The following is a 22,258-nucleotide window of genomic DNA, read 5'->3' as shown; positions in this document are numbered from 1 at the left end:
GATCTTAGACTCCGCCTCCTCACAGACGAGCCTCTGGCAGAACCAGCGTTGATAGGCCAAATGCTGTACACTGGCCAATCAACGCTGGTCAATTCATTCCTATGAGAAAAAGTCAGCTCCCTCGTAACAGCAAGGACGAGCAAATTTTTTACATGCCCCCCCTCCACCTACATGGCATACCTCTTTCCCATAGTGTCCCCTTCACACAGTATAATGTTCCAAAGTGGTCCCTGTACACAGTATAATGTCCCATAGCAGCCCCTCTAGACAGTATAATATCCCATAGCAGCCCCTCTAGACAGTATAATATCCCATAGCAGCCCCTCTAGACAGTATAATATCCCATAGCAGCCCCTCTAGACAGTATAATGTCCCATAGCAGCCCCTCTAGACAGTATAATATCCCATAGCAGCCCCTCTAGACAGTATAATGTCCCATAGTGGCCCCTCTATACACTATAATGTCCCATAGCTGCTCCACACATGCAGTGTAATGTCTCATAGTGGCCCCCATACAATATAATCCCCCTTAGCGCCCCCTCCACACAGTATAATGTCCCATAGTGTCCCCTTCACACAGTATAATGTTCCAAAGTGGTCCCTGTACACAGAATTATGTTCTATAGTGGCCCCCATATAGTATATGATTCCCTCCACACATTACAATGTCCCATAGTGGTCCTTCCACACAGTATAATGTCCCATAGCGGCCCCCATAAAGTATAATGTCCCGTAGTGGCCCCCATACAGTGTAATGTCTATTAAAATTCCAAAGCCATTTTAGAATGTCCCTATTATTTTTTAGTAATTAAAGCCTCCCCCTCCCCCCCCAGCCTCCTTTCGTCTTTTCAACAGGGACAGAGGAGCGCTCCTTTAAAATTATGATTTTTACCAATGTAAATTCTATTATATACTGTACATTGTCTTGATAATATAGTGGTGTAGAAGTAAAATATTTGTCCAAAAACGGATCTAATTCCTTGGTAAAACATGTTCTTTTCCATCCAGTAGAGGGAATTAAAACATATTAAAATAATTAGGATGTCAAGTGGGTAAGATTATTAATGTACATTAATATTACGGCACAATTCCTCAGGGCCTTAGTCTAAAAACCACACTCGTATTGCCGGATGTTTGTCATGAGCTTATGCCTTATGTCTTTAATATTTCAGAAAATTGTGAGAATTAGGTGGAAAAAGAAATGAAAGAATGTTAAATATAAAAATAAATTGTAAAATAAATCTGACATGAGTTCCAGTTGTATGCTCGCCTTAAAGAGGAACTGTCTCTAGGCCGGAAATGTCCAATGACATCCATCATCTGATCGGCGCGGTCACCCTCAGCGCCCTGGCTTTTTGGTTATCCAAACAACATGTCCCTATATGTCAATGTCAGAAAAAGGAGACATGATGCGCTAAAAAAGTGGGGTGTCCAATGCCAGAGTGGGCAGGGTTTTAGTGGGCATAGTTGTACAAAAATTTGCTTCGTCCCCAGGTGATTTGTTTCAGGACACTAGACAAGATTCCAGGACTGTCTTACTGAATCACATATTTGTCTTGTGGTTGGGTGGTCAGGGTCTACAATAAAGAGATTAGTGAGCCTCACCACAGCCATCTTGGTCATATATGATATGATGTATGGATATAGGAACAATTAGTATATACTAGTTACCATAATAAAGTTGTGCCATAATCTAAGAACTTCAAAGAGCAGCGTGCCCTACTCCATAGACTACAATGTATCCTACTCCATAGACTATAAAGATCAGTGTACCCTACTCTATAGCCTACAAAGATCAGTGTACCCTATGCCATGGATTGCAAAGATCGGTAAGCCATGCTCCATGGACTGCAAAGATCAGAGTGCCTTATCCATGGACTACAACGATCAGTGTGCTCTACTCCATGGACTACAACGATCAGTGTGCCCTACTCCATGGACTACGAAGATCAGCGTGCCCTACTCTATAGACTACAAAGATCAGTGTGCCCTATCCATGGACTACAAATATTAGTGTGTCCTATCCATGGACTACAAAGATCAGTGTTCCCTACTCCACAGGCTACAAAGATCGGTGTTCCCTACTCCACAGGCTACAAAGATCGGTGTTCCCTACTCCACAGGCTACAAAGATCGGTGAGCCATGCTCCATGGACTACAAAGATCAGTGTGTTCTACTCTATAGCCTACAAATATCAGTGCCCTACTCCATGAACTACAAAGATCAGTGTTCCCTACTCCATGGACTATGAAGATCAGTGTGCCCTTGTCTATAAACTACAAAGATTAGTGCGCCCTACTTCATGGACTACAAAGATGAGTGTGCCCTACTCCAGGGACTACAAAGATGAGTGTGCCCTACTCCATGGACTACAAAGATGAGTGCGCCATAGTCTAAGAGAAACAACGTTTATTAAATGTTGTTACAACTCCATAAAAAATTTTTGATCCATGGGTTCGAAACACATAAGAGTTTCCATGGAGCTGTTTTGTTCCCAAAGAACCATGAATTACAATACAGTCCCCACCAGCGCCGCACCTCCCATGAGGCGACCTGAAGCGACCGCTTCAGGCGGCGCTATGCCAGGGCCACGGGGAGGGCGGCATTTTTGCTGACCTAAGCCAGTCCAGGACAAGCTGTCCTGGACTGGCTTAGGGTCACCGTCACTGAGCGGTGGATTGGGGAGGCCGCTGGAGCAGCGCTGCTCCAGCGGCCGCCCCTCACGCTCAGGCAGAGAGCAGGTGCTCTCCCTGCCTGCTCTCTGCCTGCTAAAGACGCTCGCTCCACTCGGCCCCGCCCCCTCCTCTCGGCCCCGCCCCTTCCGCTCAGCCCCGCCCTGGGGGGGGGTGACTTTCTGACGTTCGCCTCAGGCGGCAGAAAGCCATGGTTCACTCCTGGTCCCCACCTCATTGTACTCGACTGAGATATGCATAGCAATGAAAATCTCTTCCGATGATTGTGTTTTATTGTGCCACCACCTTGCTGAAGGTTACTGTCACTGCTCTTTGTATTTGGTACATCTTGGTTTAGTGCGTCGTTCTTTAGACACCAAGTCCTCCATTTTGGACTCATACACTCGTATATACTTGTATTTAGCCCTGAAGAAAAGAAAACATTGGGAATTATAATCAGCAGTGCCGTAACAATCTATTTTACATTTTTTGCTTTGCTTTTGCGTTTCTTTTTGCGGCCTTTGCATGGACACAATGTAACAAAGCAGAAATGATAGTAATGGAGTGGAAGGTGGAGGACTGCAGAAATCTGTCTATTTTCAGATCTAGAACTATAAGCAGCAATTTCAGTTTACTTTATCCTACAATATATAAAGAATATTCCACTGGGGTATTTGTAAAGATCGGCCTTGTTCTAGGTTACGACCCATTCTTTTGTAGGAGGTGCGCAGTAAGTTCATACGGTTTCTGTGTATAGAAAGTACAAGGTGAAGATTTAGATAAAGAACCAGGTTATGACTTTATCTTGTGATGGATCGCTGCAGGAACATTACACATTACTATCAATAGTCAAATGTGCTGTTGTTGTATTATTTTGCTTTTTGCTCTTGGCTGTATCCGATCTCTCCGTTGTATACTTCCTTTCTCTCAATGTTAGTGAGAGCAGAATGGTTGGGGATTCCAGCCTAACTCTTAGGGCCCATTCACACATTGGAAAATGAAGAGGAATTTAAGATAGACATCGGATCCAACTTTGTTTTCCAGGCCCGGGCTACGCAATGTCTTCCACTGCAAATTAAGCCTAGATGAATCAGCGGGGAGTCTCAAGCCATGAACTATAGGACTGGAGCAATTTCAAAGGTCAAGCAGATCAAGCAGGACGCTTGTTGTGATCTCTGCTTCCCATGACAAACAATGGGAGAAAGAATCAAAGCGAAATCCACCCCAAATCCAATTCCAATGTATATGGGGCCATAGGGTTGACGTGGTCTCAGCTGTGACCGGGCCTAGAAGCCAAGACACTCTGAACACACTAGGACTGGATATATTATTTTTGATCCCCTTCCTGAATTTCTTTTAGGGGGCATTCACACGGAGTAACGCCGGGCGTGTATCACAGCCGTACACGCCGGCGTTACGGCAGACTGCCGAACACTTCCCATTCACTTCAATGGGAGCACTCGTAAATGCCGCTGTGACGAGCGCTCCCATTGAAGTGAATGTGAAGTGTTCGGCAGTCTGCCGTAACGCCGGCGTGTACGGCTGTGATACACGCCCGGCGTTACTCCGTGTGAATGCCCCCTTATGGTTGGCAATGTGTGTTTTAAATTTATGGCCTCTGCTCTCTGGTGCACTGAACTAAAAAGATTTATGATACACAGTCGTCATTCACTATTACAAAGGAGAAAATGAATCCTTTAATGGTAAAAAATAGCCTTAGTCAGCAGCATATAGTCAGGTGGAGATTCTGTTGAGGAGGCTGCGGGCATTGGTTTCTGTGTAGGGGGCGAAGACAGGAGATGGGAATAGTGGGAGGCTTGTACACAGAATTTTGATGAGGAAGTCTTCACAGTGGTCTGGTCTCAGGAAGAGAAGGAAAGGGAAATGTAAGTGATGCTAAGTTGTATGGATGGGACAAGGCTTAAAGTTGTGAGAAGAAGTTGCCTTGGGTGAGCAAGTGCGAGCTTTAGCACTCAGACCTGTGAGCCTTGCAGGGGTATTCCTATAACTCTTGTTCTGCAACCTGCAGGCTGTGTGCTCTTTTCACTTCCTGGATTTCTCAGCACATTGGTGGGCGGGGTTTCACTTGCTCTGCTATCTGCTATGTTTTCAGTCAGTAATGAGGGATTGGTTGTAAATGCATTACCACAGTAGAAAGCTGATGTTGAAACTGATATAGCAGAGTTGAATTTGAGTCAGCTTGCATTACATACAGAGGTAAAGGACTCCTTATCTCAACCCTTATCAACCAAACTTAATTAAACCAGCTGATAAGTGGAAAAGCTGAAGATAGACAGCACAGTAATCCCAAAGCTCTCACCTCCCCCATCTGAGGAGCTCCGTTGCTTGTCAGACATACACAGCTCAGAGCTGCACTCAGCCCCTCCCTCCCCCCCTGAGAGCAGGCAGCTATGTCACTTGGGAACTGAGCAGATAAGCCCCCTGGCCATAGAAACATAGTGTCAACAATGAAGTGAATAAATTAAGATAACGGCCAAACAAAGCAGTTTTGATAAAGAAATGTATTTAGGAAATGTCTTAAATCCACACAAATTAGCAGTACAGATAGGATGCTTTTCATGGGACAACCCCTTTAAGTTATGCGCTGGTTGGGGCAGATAAGAGTATGAGTCGGGGGAAGCATCCAATTCTTGAGGGAGGGCAGATCACACAGGCTTTACTGTATCAGACTGTAGATAAATTGAATAGCAAGCAGCATTCTGCAATGGGTAGAGAAATGAGGTGAATAACACAGGCTGTGTATCTGTATAATGAGATAGGAGAGCAAATACAGAAGAATACACATGGGGATGGGAGAATCACACAATCTTCACTATTAGGGTGCATGCACACTACGTAACGCCGGGCGTGTATGAGAGCCGTACACGCCGGCATTACAGCAGACTGCCGAACACTTCCCATTCACTTCAATGGGAGCGCTCGTAACAGCGGCGTTTACGAGCGCTCCCATTGAAGTGAATGGGAAGTGTTCGGCAGCCCTGCTGTAACGCCGGCGTGTACGGCTCTCATACACGCCCGGCGTTACGTAGTGTGCATGCACCCTTAGTGTATGTTAGAACTAAGGAAAAAGATTCCTCATGGGCTGGAGAAATAGAAATCAGTCAAGAAATGGGCTATGCTTATATATAAACAGACAGCAGCAATCTGGGCAAACAAGATATGCCATAAATGGCCAATAATATGGGTCCCACCTCTACGACTTATGTCTGTCTCAAGATCATAAGACGCTGCTTAGGTGGTGGGACTCACATCTATTGAACATACCCTATGGATATGCCATAAATGCAATGAGAATGTTATGTGATATCACTAAATAACAACAAGATGTTCTATTTGGATAGATCTGCTCACAAACAGAGGACAAGGTAACTCCCGAGACAATAGGAAGGGCGATAAATCTCATATAGCTTTTGGATCAAAAGTTTCAGGCCCTCCTCCAGCCAGTGGGAGAAAAACTAGTGCCAGATCTTCAGGAGAGGTGAGAAGTTTTGTGGTTGCCAATAGTTAAAGGGACAAATACCTTTCATTGATAGAATGTACTTGTATATATTATGTCCAGTGGTGTCTGTTTGGCTCTGTATGTGTCGGCTGGCTATTTTACCAGTCCAGTTAAACTTTTCTATATCTGTCCCAGATGTAAAGGGGTATAAGGGTGAATTCACACTGAGTAAACGCTAGCTTATTCTGAACGTAAAACACGTTCAGAATAAGCGGCGTCTAAAGCAGCTCCATTCATTTCTATGGGAGCGGGGATACGAGCGCTCCCCATAGAAATGAATGGGCTGCTTCTTTCACTCCGTGCAGTCCCATTGAAGTGAATGGGGAGTGCCGGCGTATACGGCAAGCTCTGCTCATGCCGGAGCGTACACGCCGGCACTCCCCATTCACTTCAATGGGACTGCACGGAGTGAAAGAAGCAGCCCATTCATTTCTATGGGGAGCGCTCGTATCCCCGCTCCCATAGAAATGAATGGAGCTGCTTTAGACGCCGCTTATTCTGAACGTGTTTTACGTTCAGAATAAGCTAGCGTTTACTCAGTGTGAATGCACCCTAACTCCTATTTGTATGCACCATTACAGAACATGGATGTCATAAAGTGAGGGTTGTCTAGGGCTGGAACCCATTATTTTACTGTTTTTATGCATTATCCAGTCAACTAGGTCTACAAGTAGACACGAAAAGTCCACGCAACAGATGGCTCAGGAGAAGGGATCTACAACTTTGGGGCATGTGACAGAAACAAGGGTCCTTTCCCCCACACTTTCCCATACTTCAGACCAGAAGAATAAAGAAAACATACAACACGCAAAGAAAAAGGAACAACGGACCCGAGGTGGGTCACATATAAGATAAAGAATGCCAACCTGTGGTCCTTCATCTAGAGAATTATAGGGGTTCAATCAAATGGGTTACCTGGGGAATGATAAAGCTTACAAGTGCTAAGCATCATTACTTGGGTTGAGCGATCGTGTTCGGAAAAGATCGGATTCCGATCGGCGATCAAGAAAATTTCATGATCGCCATCGGAATTCCGAACATGATCTTTTTATGTGGGATCAAGATCGGTGATTTTTTCCACAATGCATTGCTTAGCCTTCACACTGAGTATACGCTGTATATTCAGTGTGAAGGCTCCGCTGCAGTTCCATAGGAATGAATGGAAGCAGTCGACACACAGCCGTAACCCCCTGCGCGCCGGCTGCCTCCATTCATTCGAATGGAAGGCTAAACTAAATCTCTAGCAGCTACTTACCTCTAGAGATGGCTGCTCCAGTGCCCTCCTTCTTCTTGCCTCGCTGCCCCGCCTCCCAGGTTAGTGTTTAAAGCGCTAGGTAGGCGGGGCTTGTGGCTTAGAGTGTGGGCGGGTACAGGGCGGGGAGACGTGACGTCTCCCCTCCCAGTATCCGCCCACACTCTCCTAACCTGCCCACACTCTCCTAACCTGGCAGGGAGGGGACAGCAAAGAGAGAAGAGCAGCGTGGAGCAGCAGCGAGGCGAAGAATGAAGGCACGGGGCACAGGACCAGCCATCTCTGGAGGTAAGTGGACACCAGGGGGTAGGATTGCTTTTAAAATCCGATCTCCGATTAATAAAAAAAATCCCATTGACTTGCATTGGGATCGAGATCGGGTTTGAATGAAAAATGATCGGAAATCGGATTTTAAAATCGATCCTGAAAAGTCAAGATCGGCTCAACCCTAATCATTACTAATAGACAGACCGGTCCCCTGGAGCCCTGACATTACCTCTACAAGGGCAGTTGGGTAGACTGGAATTCTTGTGTCCGGACCTGATTCAGAGAAAATGACCTGGTCCTGAAATGGTTAAGATACATTACGGTTATTGGTCCTGGTTACTTGTATTATTGTTTATTTATCGAGTAGATGTGCTATTCCCTATACTTCTGTTTGGCTGCAGAATATAACACGTAATAAAAGTAGAATTCCTTGTATCGTGTTCTCTGCCCAAAGAAACCATCATCTAAGATTGGTGCTTGAGGCATTGAGTTAAAGTGAGCTATCAACATAACAGCCCCGTATACTACAATACACTACGATACACTACGGATCAGACCTGCATAATAGCACTAAGCCCTGAGGCTCCTCTCGGGTAACATGTACGAATGCAGCTGGGTGCGCCTCAGGCTTATCACTGCTTAGTATACAAGGTCCCAAGTGGAACCTGCCACTACCAAGTTATGATACGGCAAAACATCTCTAATAGGGAATGTTCAAAAGTCATTGTTGTAGGGGGAACTACCTCAATGCTAGTGCGGGTTTTCATTATTTTAGTCATTTTTTACTAAATACATTAAGTCTAAGTGACTCGGACATACTGTAATTCAGGTTTGTTGATGATTCACAGCAATATTAGTATCCAGTCTGAAGCTTGGCAAAATTTCAAGGCAGCCAAGACCTTGGTCAGAACTCTAAGGGCTCAGGATCCCAGTGGAAGTTGGAAAGTTAAGCAGCAAAGACCCCAACAAAACAATCAGGTCCAGACATAGACCAAACTCATGAAAAATAGTCTGTTTTGCATCTGTGGTCTGTGAACAATTTCCATCCATGTTGAGGTCCGTATGCCCACGAAGGAGACAGATATGGATACTGTTGTAAACCAGGTCTTTATACTTCGTCACACAGACTGAAGTAACGCTTCTGTTGGGCGTAAGGAACCCTTGTTCGATCTTGTCAATGCCCCATAAATTTGTAGGTGCCAAGGTGAATACATGAGGAACGTCAGAAACTGTGTGGCAGCAACCTGATGGATATATGTCTTGAATGTATCAGTCTGGGTAATGAACTAGTTAATATGTTTTAGGAACAGATCAATGGCCACATCCACCAATGGATCTTCTGACTAATGAGAAAGGCAGGAGACTGAGAACTGCTGGGAGTGCAAAGAAGGAGCAGTCAAAATCTGTGCTTGGTAAGTGACCTCCTAAGGGTTTGTTCAGTTTGGAAAAAAAGACATCTAATAATGCGCAAATATAGGAATGAGCAGTACGGAGATGTGTCTAATGGTCTCTGTATATGTACGTCTGTAACCGGGACACCAAAAGAGGAGAAGAAGGTTTACCATAGTCTTAGGCGGGGGCTTCACCGTATGATGTAGATGACTTTTTAAAAAAGCAAAAATATTATAGGTTATAGGAACTCAAATTTTTGGAACAGGATGTTGATCCACATATTTAGTCAAATGGCCATATTTTGATATTTTTTTCCTCTGAGACAATTTTACACACACACACACACACACACACACACACACACACACACACACACACACACATATATATAGACATACTTATTTCCACAAATCCTGAGTAGATTTAAAAAAAGTCAATGCGTGTAACCCCTCCTTCACATCTGTGTTGGTATTCCGTTCGGGGAAGTCTGCATAGGGACAGAATACCAAACACAATTGCAAGCGGTGTGCAGTAAGAGCACACAGACCCCATAGACTATAATGCGGTCCGTGTGCTTGCCGCCAGATTTCTGCACGAGTTATGTGGACAGGAAAGTAGTTCACAATCTACTTTCTTCTCTGCATGTTCAGTGCAGAGATTACACAGCAAGCACACGGACCTCATTATAGTCTATGGGGTCTGTGTGCTTTTACTGCACAGCGCTTGCAATTGCGTTTGGTACTCTGTTGGGGGGGGTCTCTATGCGGACTCCCCCGAATGGGTTACCAAACGCAGATGTGAACGAGGGGTAAGTTAGTTAGTCCATAGAGGATCCAGAAAGTATTTATACAGCATCTAAAGATATGGTGTCATCTAATATCCAGAGTAGCTGTAGCTTCTACAAGATGCTGCACTACCCGATAGTTTACATTTTACCATAACAACATGGCCTAGCGCGAAGTATCCAGCCTCGATGTCTAGTGATTTGCCATGTCTGCTCAGATGCTTGTGTCACGCCCGCCTGCCCCACAGAGAATCCCAGCGGAGAGCCTTCCCGTCCACTGGGTGGAGCCTGCCTATAACCCTGCCCCCATGTGACCAAAGCCCTGCCCATGTCCCATCCCCACTCTGACCTTGTGGGGCCATCGAAAAATGGTCTTGCTTATAGCTGGTCCCTGGTGCAAAATAGATTGGGGACCACTGATGTAGACACTATTTATCTGGATTCTTTATTCTGGATCCTATAATGGGGTCCATGTGCTTGCTGCCAGATCTCCGCACAGAACATGCGGACAGGAAAGTAGTTCACAATGTACTTTCCTGTCCCCATGATTCGTGCGGGCAGCGCGTGGCAAGCACACGGATACCATTATAGTCTATGGGAATCTGTGTGCTTTTATTGCACAGCGCTTGCAATTGCGTTTGGTATCCCGTTCAGAGGGTCCCCATGCGGAATACCAATGCAGATGTAAACGAAGGGTCAGTTTCCAGAAAACCATAAGGATCCTCTTTCCAAATGGCGGCTCTAGAGCGACTGCTTCTCGTTTCCACCAAGACGGATTTATTGCATATTAATCTTTTCGGAAATTGTCGTTTCTCTTTAAGTTATATTGGTATGAAAAGTAAAGCTTGGAAATAGATGAAGAAAAAAAAATCAGAAGTGAAAAATAAGCCAAACAACAACAAGCCATATGTGAGAAATGGAAGCCCTGTCTGGAAAGTAAATTGGTCACCTTAGTTATGAAACAGAGAGCAGCATTCTGAGTGAATAAAATGAAAATCTCTCCTCTGCTTTATGGCTTATCAGTGGGAACAGCAGGGAGAGATCTCAGAACTAATAAAAATCCACTTGCAATTTAAAACATGCAGATAAGGAGAAATGTATTTTATATGATATATTTTCTCTCAGACAGCTCTTCAGTGGGACACTGCGGAAATGAAGATAAGCTCTCTGTTCAGATCCATATGCCGTCCTGCGAGAGCGAAAACAGACCAAAGACATCAAGCAACGCAGGCGCAGACGTCCCAGGTTAGGCTGCCCCTCCCTTGTAATGGCTCCTGTACCTGCTTGATAGGGATATAGATCAGTTACAGACAAAGGATAAACTGTATACAGCAAGGGAATATATATATAGACTGTGTATATTAATATTAGTATATCCCTACAATGACTAAGAAGCTGCCAACACTGAAATATATCTCTTTAACCCTGAAAAGTTTAGACATGGCTGTACAGTCGATCTGCTGTATGCAAGATTCATCTCAAACTGGAAAGCTGCTATTTGGTCGTGGCAGAAATTCTGCAGCGTTTTACAGGGCCTGCAAAGTGTGGAATCGTATCCACATTTGGTGGGAAATTGTGTGCAGTGGGTACACGATTTCCAAAAATGAAAATCGCATGTCACTTGTGCCTATGTAAAAAAAAAAAAAAAAAGGTAAAAAAAAAGTGCTGTGGGAAAAAACGTGATATAGTGCACTACGTGGGACCTGAGCTTAAAGGGGCTCTATCAGCAAAATCATGCTGATAGAGCCCCACATATGCGTGAATAGCCTTTAAAAAGGCTATTCAGGCACCGTAAAAGTTATATTAAACTACCCCCCCATCCCCTTCCCCCCCAAACTGACATTGCTTAAAAAAAATGGCTTGGGCGCATGCGCAGTAGCATGCTGCTTCTATTACGGCTACTGCGCAGGCGCCCAGGCCATTTTTTTTAAGCAATGTCAGTTCGCGAGCGCCGGAGGAGGACGGGACCCGAGGAAATCGGAGGAAGAGGAGGCGTGGATGAAGAAGACGGCGCACCCTGAATGCCCGCCCACTGTGCACATTCGGTAAGTTTATCACATTCTGTTTTAGGGTTTTATTTTAAAACGGGGGGGGGGGGGGGGGGTAGTTTAATATAACATTTACGGTGCCTGAATAGCCTTTTTAAAGGCTATTCACGCATATGTGGGGGCTCTATCAGAATGATTTTGCTGATAGAGCCCCTTTAAAGGAGGCAATCAACGAAAAAATCTCTTCCAATCCACTTATATACTACTGTAGTAGGGGAAGGGGAATAGTAAATATACCTTTTATATACTAATGTGCAATCTTAGGGCCCCTTCACACGGTGTAAGCGCACCGTTCATTTAGACACGTATACACGTGTCCGAGCTCGGTGCTTCAAAACAGAGCCCATTGTTTTCTATAGGAAGCACGCGTATATTGGCATATACGCGCGCTTCCCATTGAAATCAATGGGCTCTGTTTTGAAGCGCTGCACTCGGACACGTGTATACGTGTCTAAATCAGCAGCGCGCTTACACAGTGTGAAGGGGCCCTTACTGTCTACAAAATCTGTTCAGTGCACCCGCGACATGTTCACATCTGCTAAAAGTTGACGCCGTAACGACACCAACCAATAGATGCAAATATATACTATTTCGTTAGAATCATCACACCTGTTTTTCCTTTAAGTACTGGGACTAAAGTAACCGTCATACATCACACGGTGGTAGAGATTGGCAAAACTCATGAGAATCGGTTCACCGAATAACTGTGGGGTCGTCTGCCTGTTTCTTTGGCCTGAACCAGAACTGCTCTTATTATACTCCAGGTTCTCTTCAGACCCAGAGGAGGTGTGTCAACAATAAAACACTCTCCTCACACACCTCTTCTGCACTTTGTTTGACATCTGGTGGTCCCTTGGATGGTGGCTCCGGATTGCTCCCATGGGAGCTCCATCCATCCTCTTTGGGCCTCTTAAGGCTTCTGGAATGAGATCAGCAGTTGCTTGTCATGTGTCATGATGGCAGTGCTCCCCAATGTGACCTCTGAGGCCAAATTACAGGTTTCAGTAGTCCCTGGTGCCCATTGACATTCTTCGAAGTCAGGAAGAGACCCAAAGAGGGCACCGTCCGCCATGACAGAGCCCAGACGATGGGAGTGAGATTGTTTGTTATGTTTACCCTACACCCCTGTGTCTCTGTTTATTGTACTCTGGGGTCTGAAGACCCCAAACTATAATAGTAGTTTGTGAGTGGCAAGCTCCAAATTTTTGGAAAATCAATAACAAATCCGGCTTGATACGAATGCGTTAGTTCATCTCTATACAGTGGAATACATTATCAGAGTATACAACATAATACACATCATACAATGCCTAATAAGAAAAATATACACAAGAGCTCTGGAGACCAATCATGGGTAAGAATAGAAGAGTCGCCCGCCAAGACATCTCAGGTTAACCCTTCATCAGGCTGAACAGACAACAAACAAGTGTACACAATAAGGGTGTCTTAGAACAATGCAGCTCTTTCATGACAACTTCAAGAAAATTCATCTTAATTATTTAGTTTTATAGCTTTCATATTTTTCAAAGGCAGAAGAGAACACATTGGAACGCAGCTGGGGGCATATTGTTTCCATATATCAGAGACATAAAGCAGAACTTGTTACGTCGACGTTATTTTTATTATTCTACGATGATCTGATTTGCAATAGTCATTAACAAGATTAATATTTTACCGGTCTCTATAAAAGGAACCAATCAGGACGGAGCTTGCTAATGAAGATTAATAACTATAGAAAATGGAATACATTAGGATGATTGTTCTGCTATTGTCTTGCAGCAATCCTCATCTGCTCTCTATGCTGTGCTAAACACTGGCACTTTATTGCAGTAACACGCACGGGCAATAAATAGGCAACAGCTGAAGGGGCGAGGCAAAGTTTACAAATGTAGCAGAGATGACTTTGTCCATTAAAACAACTTTCCAGTTCCTTTCACTAGATAGTCATCTTTTGGGTTGGATTTTGACCACATGTGGCTATTGCTACGTGAGCATGCACCTTTATATAGAAGAGAAAGATCAGCAAATAACAATAAAAGAGTGTTAAAGGGCTTGGCCAGGAATCGATATGGGCTAGCCTTAGGATACATATACATAGTTGATTGGTCCGGAGCCAATAGATGGCCCCGCACAGTCATTCCAATGCCCATGAAGTCTATGAGAGTTGCAGTGACAGTACCTGGGCACTAGACAGGACACAAAGCCAACTGCTTCTGGCTCCAAGCTGATCCGTGCGGGGCCAAATCCTCGCATACTTACAAATCCACCAGGTCTCTATATCTTTCATGCAGTTGCAGTGTGAAGTCGCCATTTATGTACCCACTTCCCTATCTGAATCAATGGCGTCACTTTCCTATACTACTGTTATAGTTATACCACCACCTTTTAGCCATTAGGTTTCTCCAGTAGAACAATATTGTAGAGCACATTAAATAATCATCTGTACTAATGTTTGGGGGATAAAAAAAATAGTTGCATGTGGTTTTTGCATGTGGCACATTATCCAAGCCACAATCTTTATTTGTTACACCATTTTTCTGGCATAATTGAATGCAAAAATCTACACCAGCCATGGGCCAAGGCTGACATTCTGGTGGACGATGGCCCTGGTTCATGAGGAGGCTTGAGCCTTGTCATAAGTTGGGCAAATCCTTTACGGTCACAGTTATCATTAACACCAGCATCTTGATGAATCCACTGCTATGTGTACAGTACCACTTTGTAGTATTTCCCCTTTAAGAAAAATGTCTATTTTTCTAATGATCAGGTTTCTACTGCCCAATCAACTTTTTGCAGTCATTGCATACTCATAAAACTGCCCTTAGAAGTCTATGGAGAGGGAAGGGGGGAGTAAGAGACTAGTTTCTGCCATACACTGCATATACAGAGTCTCCTGTCTTCCTGTAGTGCATAATCTGAAGCAGCAGCATGGAGGACGTTGTACAGCAGCACAGAGGAGTATAAGCTGTGTACCTTAACCCCTCTTACTCTGATCACTGTTTCTCACCCCCCCTCCTCCTCCATAGGCCTCTATGGGCAGCAACCATGGACATTTGTACAAAATGATAATCATAGTACAAAATTATCCTTCTTCACTAGGGTTGAGCCAATCTTGAGATTTCAGGATCGTTTTTAAAATCCGATTTTCGATCATTTTCCAGCCGATCCCAAATCATGAAATTTGCTCGATCGCCGATCGGGATCCGATCTTTCCCGATCCCTATCGCTCAACCCTATTTATGATATACAGTACGTTCCCTATAGCTTTAGCCGATGCAGTGCCATTACATTCCTACTCATCATAGTTCCTTGACCAACAAAAACTTATCATTATGAAAATTAAACCTTAAAAAATGTATCAGCCTCCTGTAAAAGCTTTTCTTGGTTGATAGTCATTGCTGACCAACAACTAGTGAAGAATTTCATCTTATATTGATTTTTGCTTTAAAATAAGCCTCAAACATCTTCAGGAGATCCCAAGGATCTTGATGTTTTTTTTTCCAAAAAGTTAACCTCCAGGACACAAACCTAGTCCTAGTCTAGTAATACATCAAGCTCAGTGAAATCAATTGTATGTAGAGAATTGCCAGACGGCCGTCTCGTGAATATTGGCTCAGTTCATAAAATGGAATCTGGAGAAGGATTGTTTGGCCTTTAAGAGTGTAGCATCTAATGAACTACGTGATCCATTCATCAATCCCCCAAGCTTGATTGTCGATAGCCGTACCTCCATGTAATGCATCTGCCTAGTAAGCTCTCCACATTCCTTTCCTAAAAGAAATGGAACATGACAAACCTATTTGTGTGAGCCCAGTCATTAGTCCTCCACCACAACAAGCATTAAGAGCCGTGCATTGGAGAGCAGCTGTGCTACACGGATAGCAAGCTTTCTTTAAACAAGATAAATGGACATCATCTTTTTAATGCAGCACTTTTGGAACGTACGGCAACACATAAATCATCAAGGTTCCTGTTTATGTATAAAATGTGCTGAAGGTTTGTTTCATGTTCTACATGGTTAAGCCCTAGGCTTTTGCTTATATCCTTAAAACAGCCCAAGCCGATCATTTTAAATATCGCATGCCTGTCGAAAGACCAACGGGATCATATACCAACGTACAAGAACAATCGGCAACGGACTGTGATCCATACGTGAAGCCATTGGATTACAAAGAGTCCCACCAATCCTAATCATCCTAGATCATAAGATATCCATATCGTCAAGCTGCGAGTATTAAAGGGGTTCTATATTTTCTATCGTTTTAACCATACATTGGTTTTCTAACCCAAACTTTTTGAGTTACGGTGTTGCATCACTTTGGAAAGGACCTTCAACCAAAAATATCAAGAATCAACTTAATTAATGTGAAAAGTTCTTTATTCTATATCAAAATTATCCATCTTCACTAGGGTTGAGCCAATCTTGAGATTTCAGGATCATTTTAAAATCCAATTTTCGATCACTTTCCAGCTGATCCCAATCGTGAAATTTGCTCGATCACCGACTGGGATCCGATCTTTCCTGATCCTGATCGCTCAACCCTATTAATGATATATACATGAATAGGGTTGAGCCAATCTTGAGATTTCAGGATCGTTTTTAAAATCCAATTTTCGATCATTTATTATATATTCTATACCAATGCCATCAGCAGACGAATTGTAACACCCAGAAGGTACAGAAAACCTAATTGTTGTCCTCGGGAACCTCAAGAAGTTTATGTTGCCGAGTAGAGATGAGTGAGTAGTGTTCGATTTGTTTAGTAGTACTCGATCAAATACCTCCCTTTGCATAGTTATTGGTGTACTCGGTCGAATATCACACAGTAAATATTAGATTCCCTTCCCACCTTCCCTGGCGCTTCTTTTTAAACCAAAAACTATGCAGGGGAGGTATTCAATCAAATATATTCCCTCATCTCCATTGCTGAGTCATAACTTTGTTATGCAATATATGAACAGTTGGACTTAGTGGACCCGATCCCAAAATAATAATATACCCCAACTTGTAAAGGTACCATATCCAGGAGAAGTTTCAGACCTGTCTCCTCTAGTGGAATCAACAGAATCTAACTGATCCTTATATTTCCCTTACCCTTCATTCACATCTGCGTTCTGTATTCCGTTCGGGGAGTCTGCATGGGGATCCCGTGAACGGACTACCGAACGAAACTGCAAGCGGTGTGCAGTAAAAGAACACAGACCCCATAGGCTATAATGGAGTCCGTGTGCTTGCCGCACGCTGCCCGCATGAATCATGTGGACAGGAAAGTAGATTGTAAACTATTTTCCTATCCGCATGTTCCCTGCAGAAGTCTGGCGGCAAGCACACGGACCCCATTATAATCTATGGGGTCCATGTGCTTTCACTGGCACACTGCTTGCAGTTGCATTCGGTATTCCGTTTGGGGGTTGGGGGGTCCTCATGCGGACTCCACTGGATGGAATACAAATGCTGATGTGAACGAGGCCTTACTTTATTGCAAGTTCTGATTAAAGGGATTGTCTTTTATTAAGTTTTATTTGATTGGTCCAGTTCAAATATTTGGAACCATCTCGTAATACCAGTAACAGCCCATGGACACCAATTTTTTATGTAAAATACCCTAATATATGCTTTTTTGGTGGTGGTGGTGGTGGTGTTGGCCCATGGACACCAATTTTTTATGTAAAATATCCTAATATATCCTTTTTTGGTGGTGGTGGTGTTGGCCCATGGACACCAATTTTTTATGTAAAATACCCTAACATATCCTTTTTTGGTGGTGATGTTGGGTTTTGGGGTGGTGGCAGGTGAGACTATACCCTTATTTTTAATTTTACACAATCCCTTTAAAACCAAAAAGAAGACAACATAAATTTTAACCAACCCCAAGAGTTGCATCAAATTTACAACAATTTTCATTGTAGTTTGATTCCAGAATAAAAGTTACACTGTACGATTATTACTCCCATAACTCTTCTCGCTACAACTCTTGAGGTTCAGGTCTCCGTTGCACCACCAGTTGATCCCACGGGAAACAGGAACTCGACACCGGAGCATATACTCAATAGGAACTTTAGAATATTTGCGAAGAAATGTCCGAAAATCTCTCTCTCTAAAGACGTTCTATTAAATAATCCAGATTCTAACCCCGATATGTTGTCACCTGTCAAAGCCAAAACTTATCCCTAATGAAGTCTTTTTCCACGCGTTCTGTTCCTCTCCATTTCTTGATGACATACCTCCTCTTAATTTTCTTCGGAGAGCACATTAGGTTAAACCATGGTCAGGAGAACTCTATGAAATAGTTATCTTCATGCATTTTTTATTTGCGTAGCCTTCTTCACGAGGGCGAGAAATTTGAAAGTCAAATTAAAACCGGAGCTAATGGGCCTCTTGGGAAACTATTTAAAAACTTTAAGTTTCCAGGAGACTTGGGCATCACAAGAGCCGATCACAGGAGCCTCCAGTTAGTTCATTTACATTCCTCCGTCACTGTCCACGAGAAGGTATCGCCGAACGATTACAATAAATGAAGCGTGTTCAACCCGAATTACATCAAAGTAGTAGAAGCCTTAAAGGACTTACTGCAAGGCAGGTGTTAATTATCATTTCAGACTTGTGAATTTCTCACACATTATTACAACCCAAACTGACAATGAAATGCAAATGAATTGCCCGTAGCTATGACCACTATTTTCCATCAATTATTGAGAAAATGGCAAGTTTGTCTAATGCCGTACCGGGGACAAAGTCTTTATTTTTTTTTCCTCTTCTGTGTTTCGAATCATCTAAGTGGAAAATATTATAGGGTAGTCAATGAGTACTTTTGTTTAGATTTTGTACCTTTGTACTTTGTAATGTAAAAAAGGGGTATAATTATACATTTTAATTGTAGTCATAGTTAATGGTCTCGAAAGAAACATATTGTGCTCTAAAGACGCGCGTCGTCGTATTGGCTAATAGGCATCGAGGGCTTTTGTTGTTTGAAATGGACGGATGGCATATTAGCAAATGTATTAATATGTCCATTAACAATGACGAGGAACAATACGAGAGCTGGATGTGGTTAAATGGACAGATATGACTTGTAGGTGAAAAACATCATGCATCGATCCCAAGGCAGGTGACTTACATCTATGGGAAGACTACAACTCTCACCAGTTACATAGCCAAAGGTTAAAGTACACCGGAGTAGAATTTCAGGAGGCAGCAATTTTGCAAACATATCTAGTTATCATAAAATTTTGGTTAGGAAAGTCGTGATTTTTTAAACACTGGGTCACTAGAACCCAGTATATCAACCCAGCCCAGATGGGAGCTGTATACAGTGGAATTGCACCTCTGCTACCAAACTTGAGCTTCTCATGGCAGAATACCTTGTCTAGGTCTTCTATCAGCTGATAAGTGCAGTGTCCATGTGTTGGACCTCCATCAATATGTTACCGATGACCTAACCACACGATAGATCATTAGTATCCATTATACCTGGGTTTTGTGCAACCTCTTTAATAGAGATGAGCGAGTAGTACTCGATCGAGTAGGTATTTGATCGAATACTATGGTATTCTAAATACTCGTACTCGATCGAGTACCACTCGTTGTTCGAATGTAAAAGTTCGATACAGAACCAGCATTGATTGGCCAAATGCTATACAGTCGTCCAATCAACGCTGATTCTTCTCCTACCTTTAGAAGTCTTCTCCGTGCAGCTTCCCTGCGGCGTCTTCCGGCTCTTCATTCACTCTGCCAGGCATCGCTTGTAGTGCGGACATGCGCAGTCGGCTCTGCCCAGGCCCGATGCCTGGCAGAGTGAATTCAGAGCCGGAAGATGCCACGGGGATGCTGCACGGAGAAGACTTCCCGGAGCATCCAGCCCGACCCTCACTCGTGGACTTGGTAAGTATAATTTGATCGAACGTTGCCTACCCCTGAAACGAGCATCTTCCCCCCATAGACTATAATAGGGTTCGATATTCGATTCGAGTAGTCGAATATTGAGGGGCTACTCAAAACGAATATCGAACCTCGAACATTTTACTATTCGCTCATCTCTACTCTTCAAGAAACGTAACTGTCTTAGAGAAAGGAATCGAGAAAAGTGAATAAAGATCTGATCCTTCTAGTAGCACGTCTGACTTTCTAGTTTTATTTCATGTTTATTTAATGGATATTTAACACCGGTGGACAATTTATTATGAAAGACTCTCAGGGTAGGAAAGCTCTTGAGCACTGACGGATTCATCTTGTAACATATCTATGTTATCTACGTGATAAAAAGACCTCGGAACATGGCATGAATATTTTACTGTGCATGTGGAGTGCACTGGAGTATGCTACGATTGCTTCCTCAAAGTTTGTCAGTCCGGTATATCGATAAAATTCCCTTTTCCTCCATCGATGAAAGTTTTTCTTCTCTGCATGGCAACATATTGATTAAATAAGAACATGGCAGCAAAGAGTTCTTGTAATAACCACAGTAGGGTTTGTATTTCAAAAAATGGATTTTCATGGCCTATGTGAAAATGGGATCCATTGGTCTTTTGTACAAGTTCAATTAAAGAGTTAATAACCTTAACCTATCTATCTGCAGACTGGGTTGATATATTGGATTCTGATGACAGACTCCCTTTCCGAGATTTTTTTTTTTTTTTTACAGATAAAATGTGTACTGAAAAGATTTTTTCTAATTGAGATCACATAAAAATGTCCTACCTTCTTGCAAAATTTTGTGAGCACCACAGTCTCTGTTATTGTCACTTCTTTTCTGGTCCTGATCCTGCGCTGCTCATTGTGCACATGACTTCAGTTGTCACACCCAACATTAATGTGATGAAAGCAGCATTTGTCTAAACTTTGACTGCCAGAGCAGCCAGGGTCAGGGAGGGTCCTGATCACCAGACAAGCCAGCACCTTATTAACACATCTAGATGATCTACAGCAGGGGTGCCCAATACGTCGATCGCGATCTACTGGTAGATCGCAAAGGATGTATGGGTCGAACGCGGGATGCAGGGATCCCCAGTGCCTGCTTGTTCACAGTGCAGGCTGAGAGTCATCTGCCAGTGTCCAGAGATAACTCTCAGCCTGCGCTGTGAAGAAGCAGACAGCAGGGATCCCTGGGCAGCCACAGAACGCCGCTGTCTCCTGCTCTCACGATCCGCCTGGCCCGGCCCCGCCCACAGACACGCCCATCCCGCCCATATGCCCGGCCCCGCCCTAGTAGAGCTTTTGCCTTGGTCAGCTAATAAAGTAGCTCACACGCAGAAAAAGTGTGAGCACCCCTGATCTAGAGGTTTGCATAAAATCGGTGGAGAGAATAGTTCTTCAAGGAGAACTTTTCTCTCCATTGTTTTTCTTGGACCTCTGCCTATTTATACACTGGGGTCCGAGGAGGGGTAATTGACCTACAGGTCAATGGGCACAATCCAGTGATAGATTGGTGGTGAAGAAAAGAACATTTCACGCCAACAACTTGTTACAGTTTTGATAGTAACTCAATGGTAACTTTTAGATTTACTACATAGCATAATTCGGTTATGAAATTTAGTTGTAAATTTACTAATAACGTGTCATCTTCCGCACCGTCTTCCATGACGTATCATTGCTTCTTGTGTATTGTATTTTCTAGATGACTGGATTTTTCCTGACAGTTTTCAAGATGTATCCAAACTGTCTGACAGTCAACATCAAACAGACACCAGCAATTTATATGATCGGTTGTCAGATAACAACCCGAGTGACACTGCCTATCTTGAAGAAAGGACCTCCAGGGACCCCGACAACATCTCCACTCACTCTTCGGTGTCTAGCTCACTGTATCATGGGAAACTTCAGGGTCCATCGTCTGACAAGGATACAGTCTCTCTAGAAGTTCTGGAACATGACAGACGGGGGGCTCGGATGGAAGATGATTTTTATGGAAGTGACAACAGCATTGAGGTAAGTTTCGGCTTCAATGGTGGAAAAGACGTTTGCTCGATGGACAATAAGTATTTGTGTAGAGGTGAGAATTATGAGAGATAAGCGTCCCATATAGACATTGTCCCGTCTGGTAGAAACCACTTTCTGGTCCTTCTCCTGGGACAATAACTGATGGATATAAAACTCATTTTTGATAAATATCCTGTAGATTATCATATATATAAATACATTATGCAGAAGCAAGGACACAGAATGACGGCACTAAAGCCTTCACTATAGCAACACTTAGGTATACAGGAGCGTCTTACTAGGGGTGCTTAGTTATCTGCTAATACAGATCTACAGTAATCCAGATAAGAGACAACTACAATGATACATAATATAGAGTGTAAGTGCGGTCTTTGTGTGCCTGGTA

General features: G+C 43.4%; 1 protein-coding gene across 1 annotated transcript in view; it reads left to right on the top strand.

Annotated features, from left to right (window-relative positions):
• The window catches only part of CFAP20DC (CFAP20 domain containing), a 197,980-nt gene that overhangs the window by 73,069 nt on the left and 102,653 nt on the right, over positions 1–22,258 (top strand). Inside the window, exons 8-12 of the mRNA XM_075286776.1 lie at positions 6,036–6,172; positions 6,848–7,028; positions 9,017–9,124; positions 11,014–11,133; positions 21,551–21,861. Of these exons, the coding sequence (XP_075142877.1) occupies positions 6,036–6,172; positions 6,848–7,028; positions 9,017–9,124; positions 11,014–11,133; positions 21,551–21,861 (857 nt within the window). The remainder of the gene's footprint in view (positions 1–6,035; positions 6,173–6,847; positions 7,029–9,016; positions 9,125–11,013; positions 11,134–21,550; positions 21,862–22,258) is intronic.

The sequence above is a fragment of the Leptodactylus fuscus genome, chromosome 9 (assembly GCF_031893055.1).
Source record: "Leptodactylus fuscus isolate aLepFus1 chromosome 9, aLepFus1.hap2, whole genome shotgun sequence".
NCBI lineage: Eukaryota > Metazoa > Chordata > Amphibia > Anura > Leptodactylidae > Leptodactylus > Leptodactylus fuscus.
This window is presented reverse-complemented; position numbering and strand designations above follow the sequence as displayed.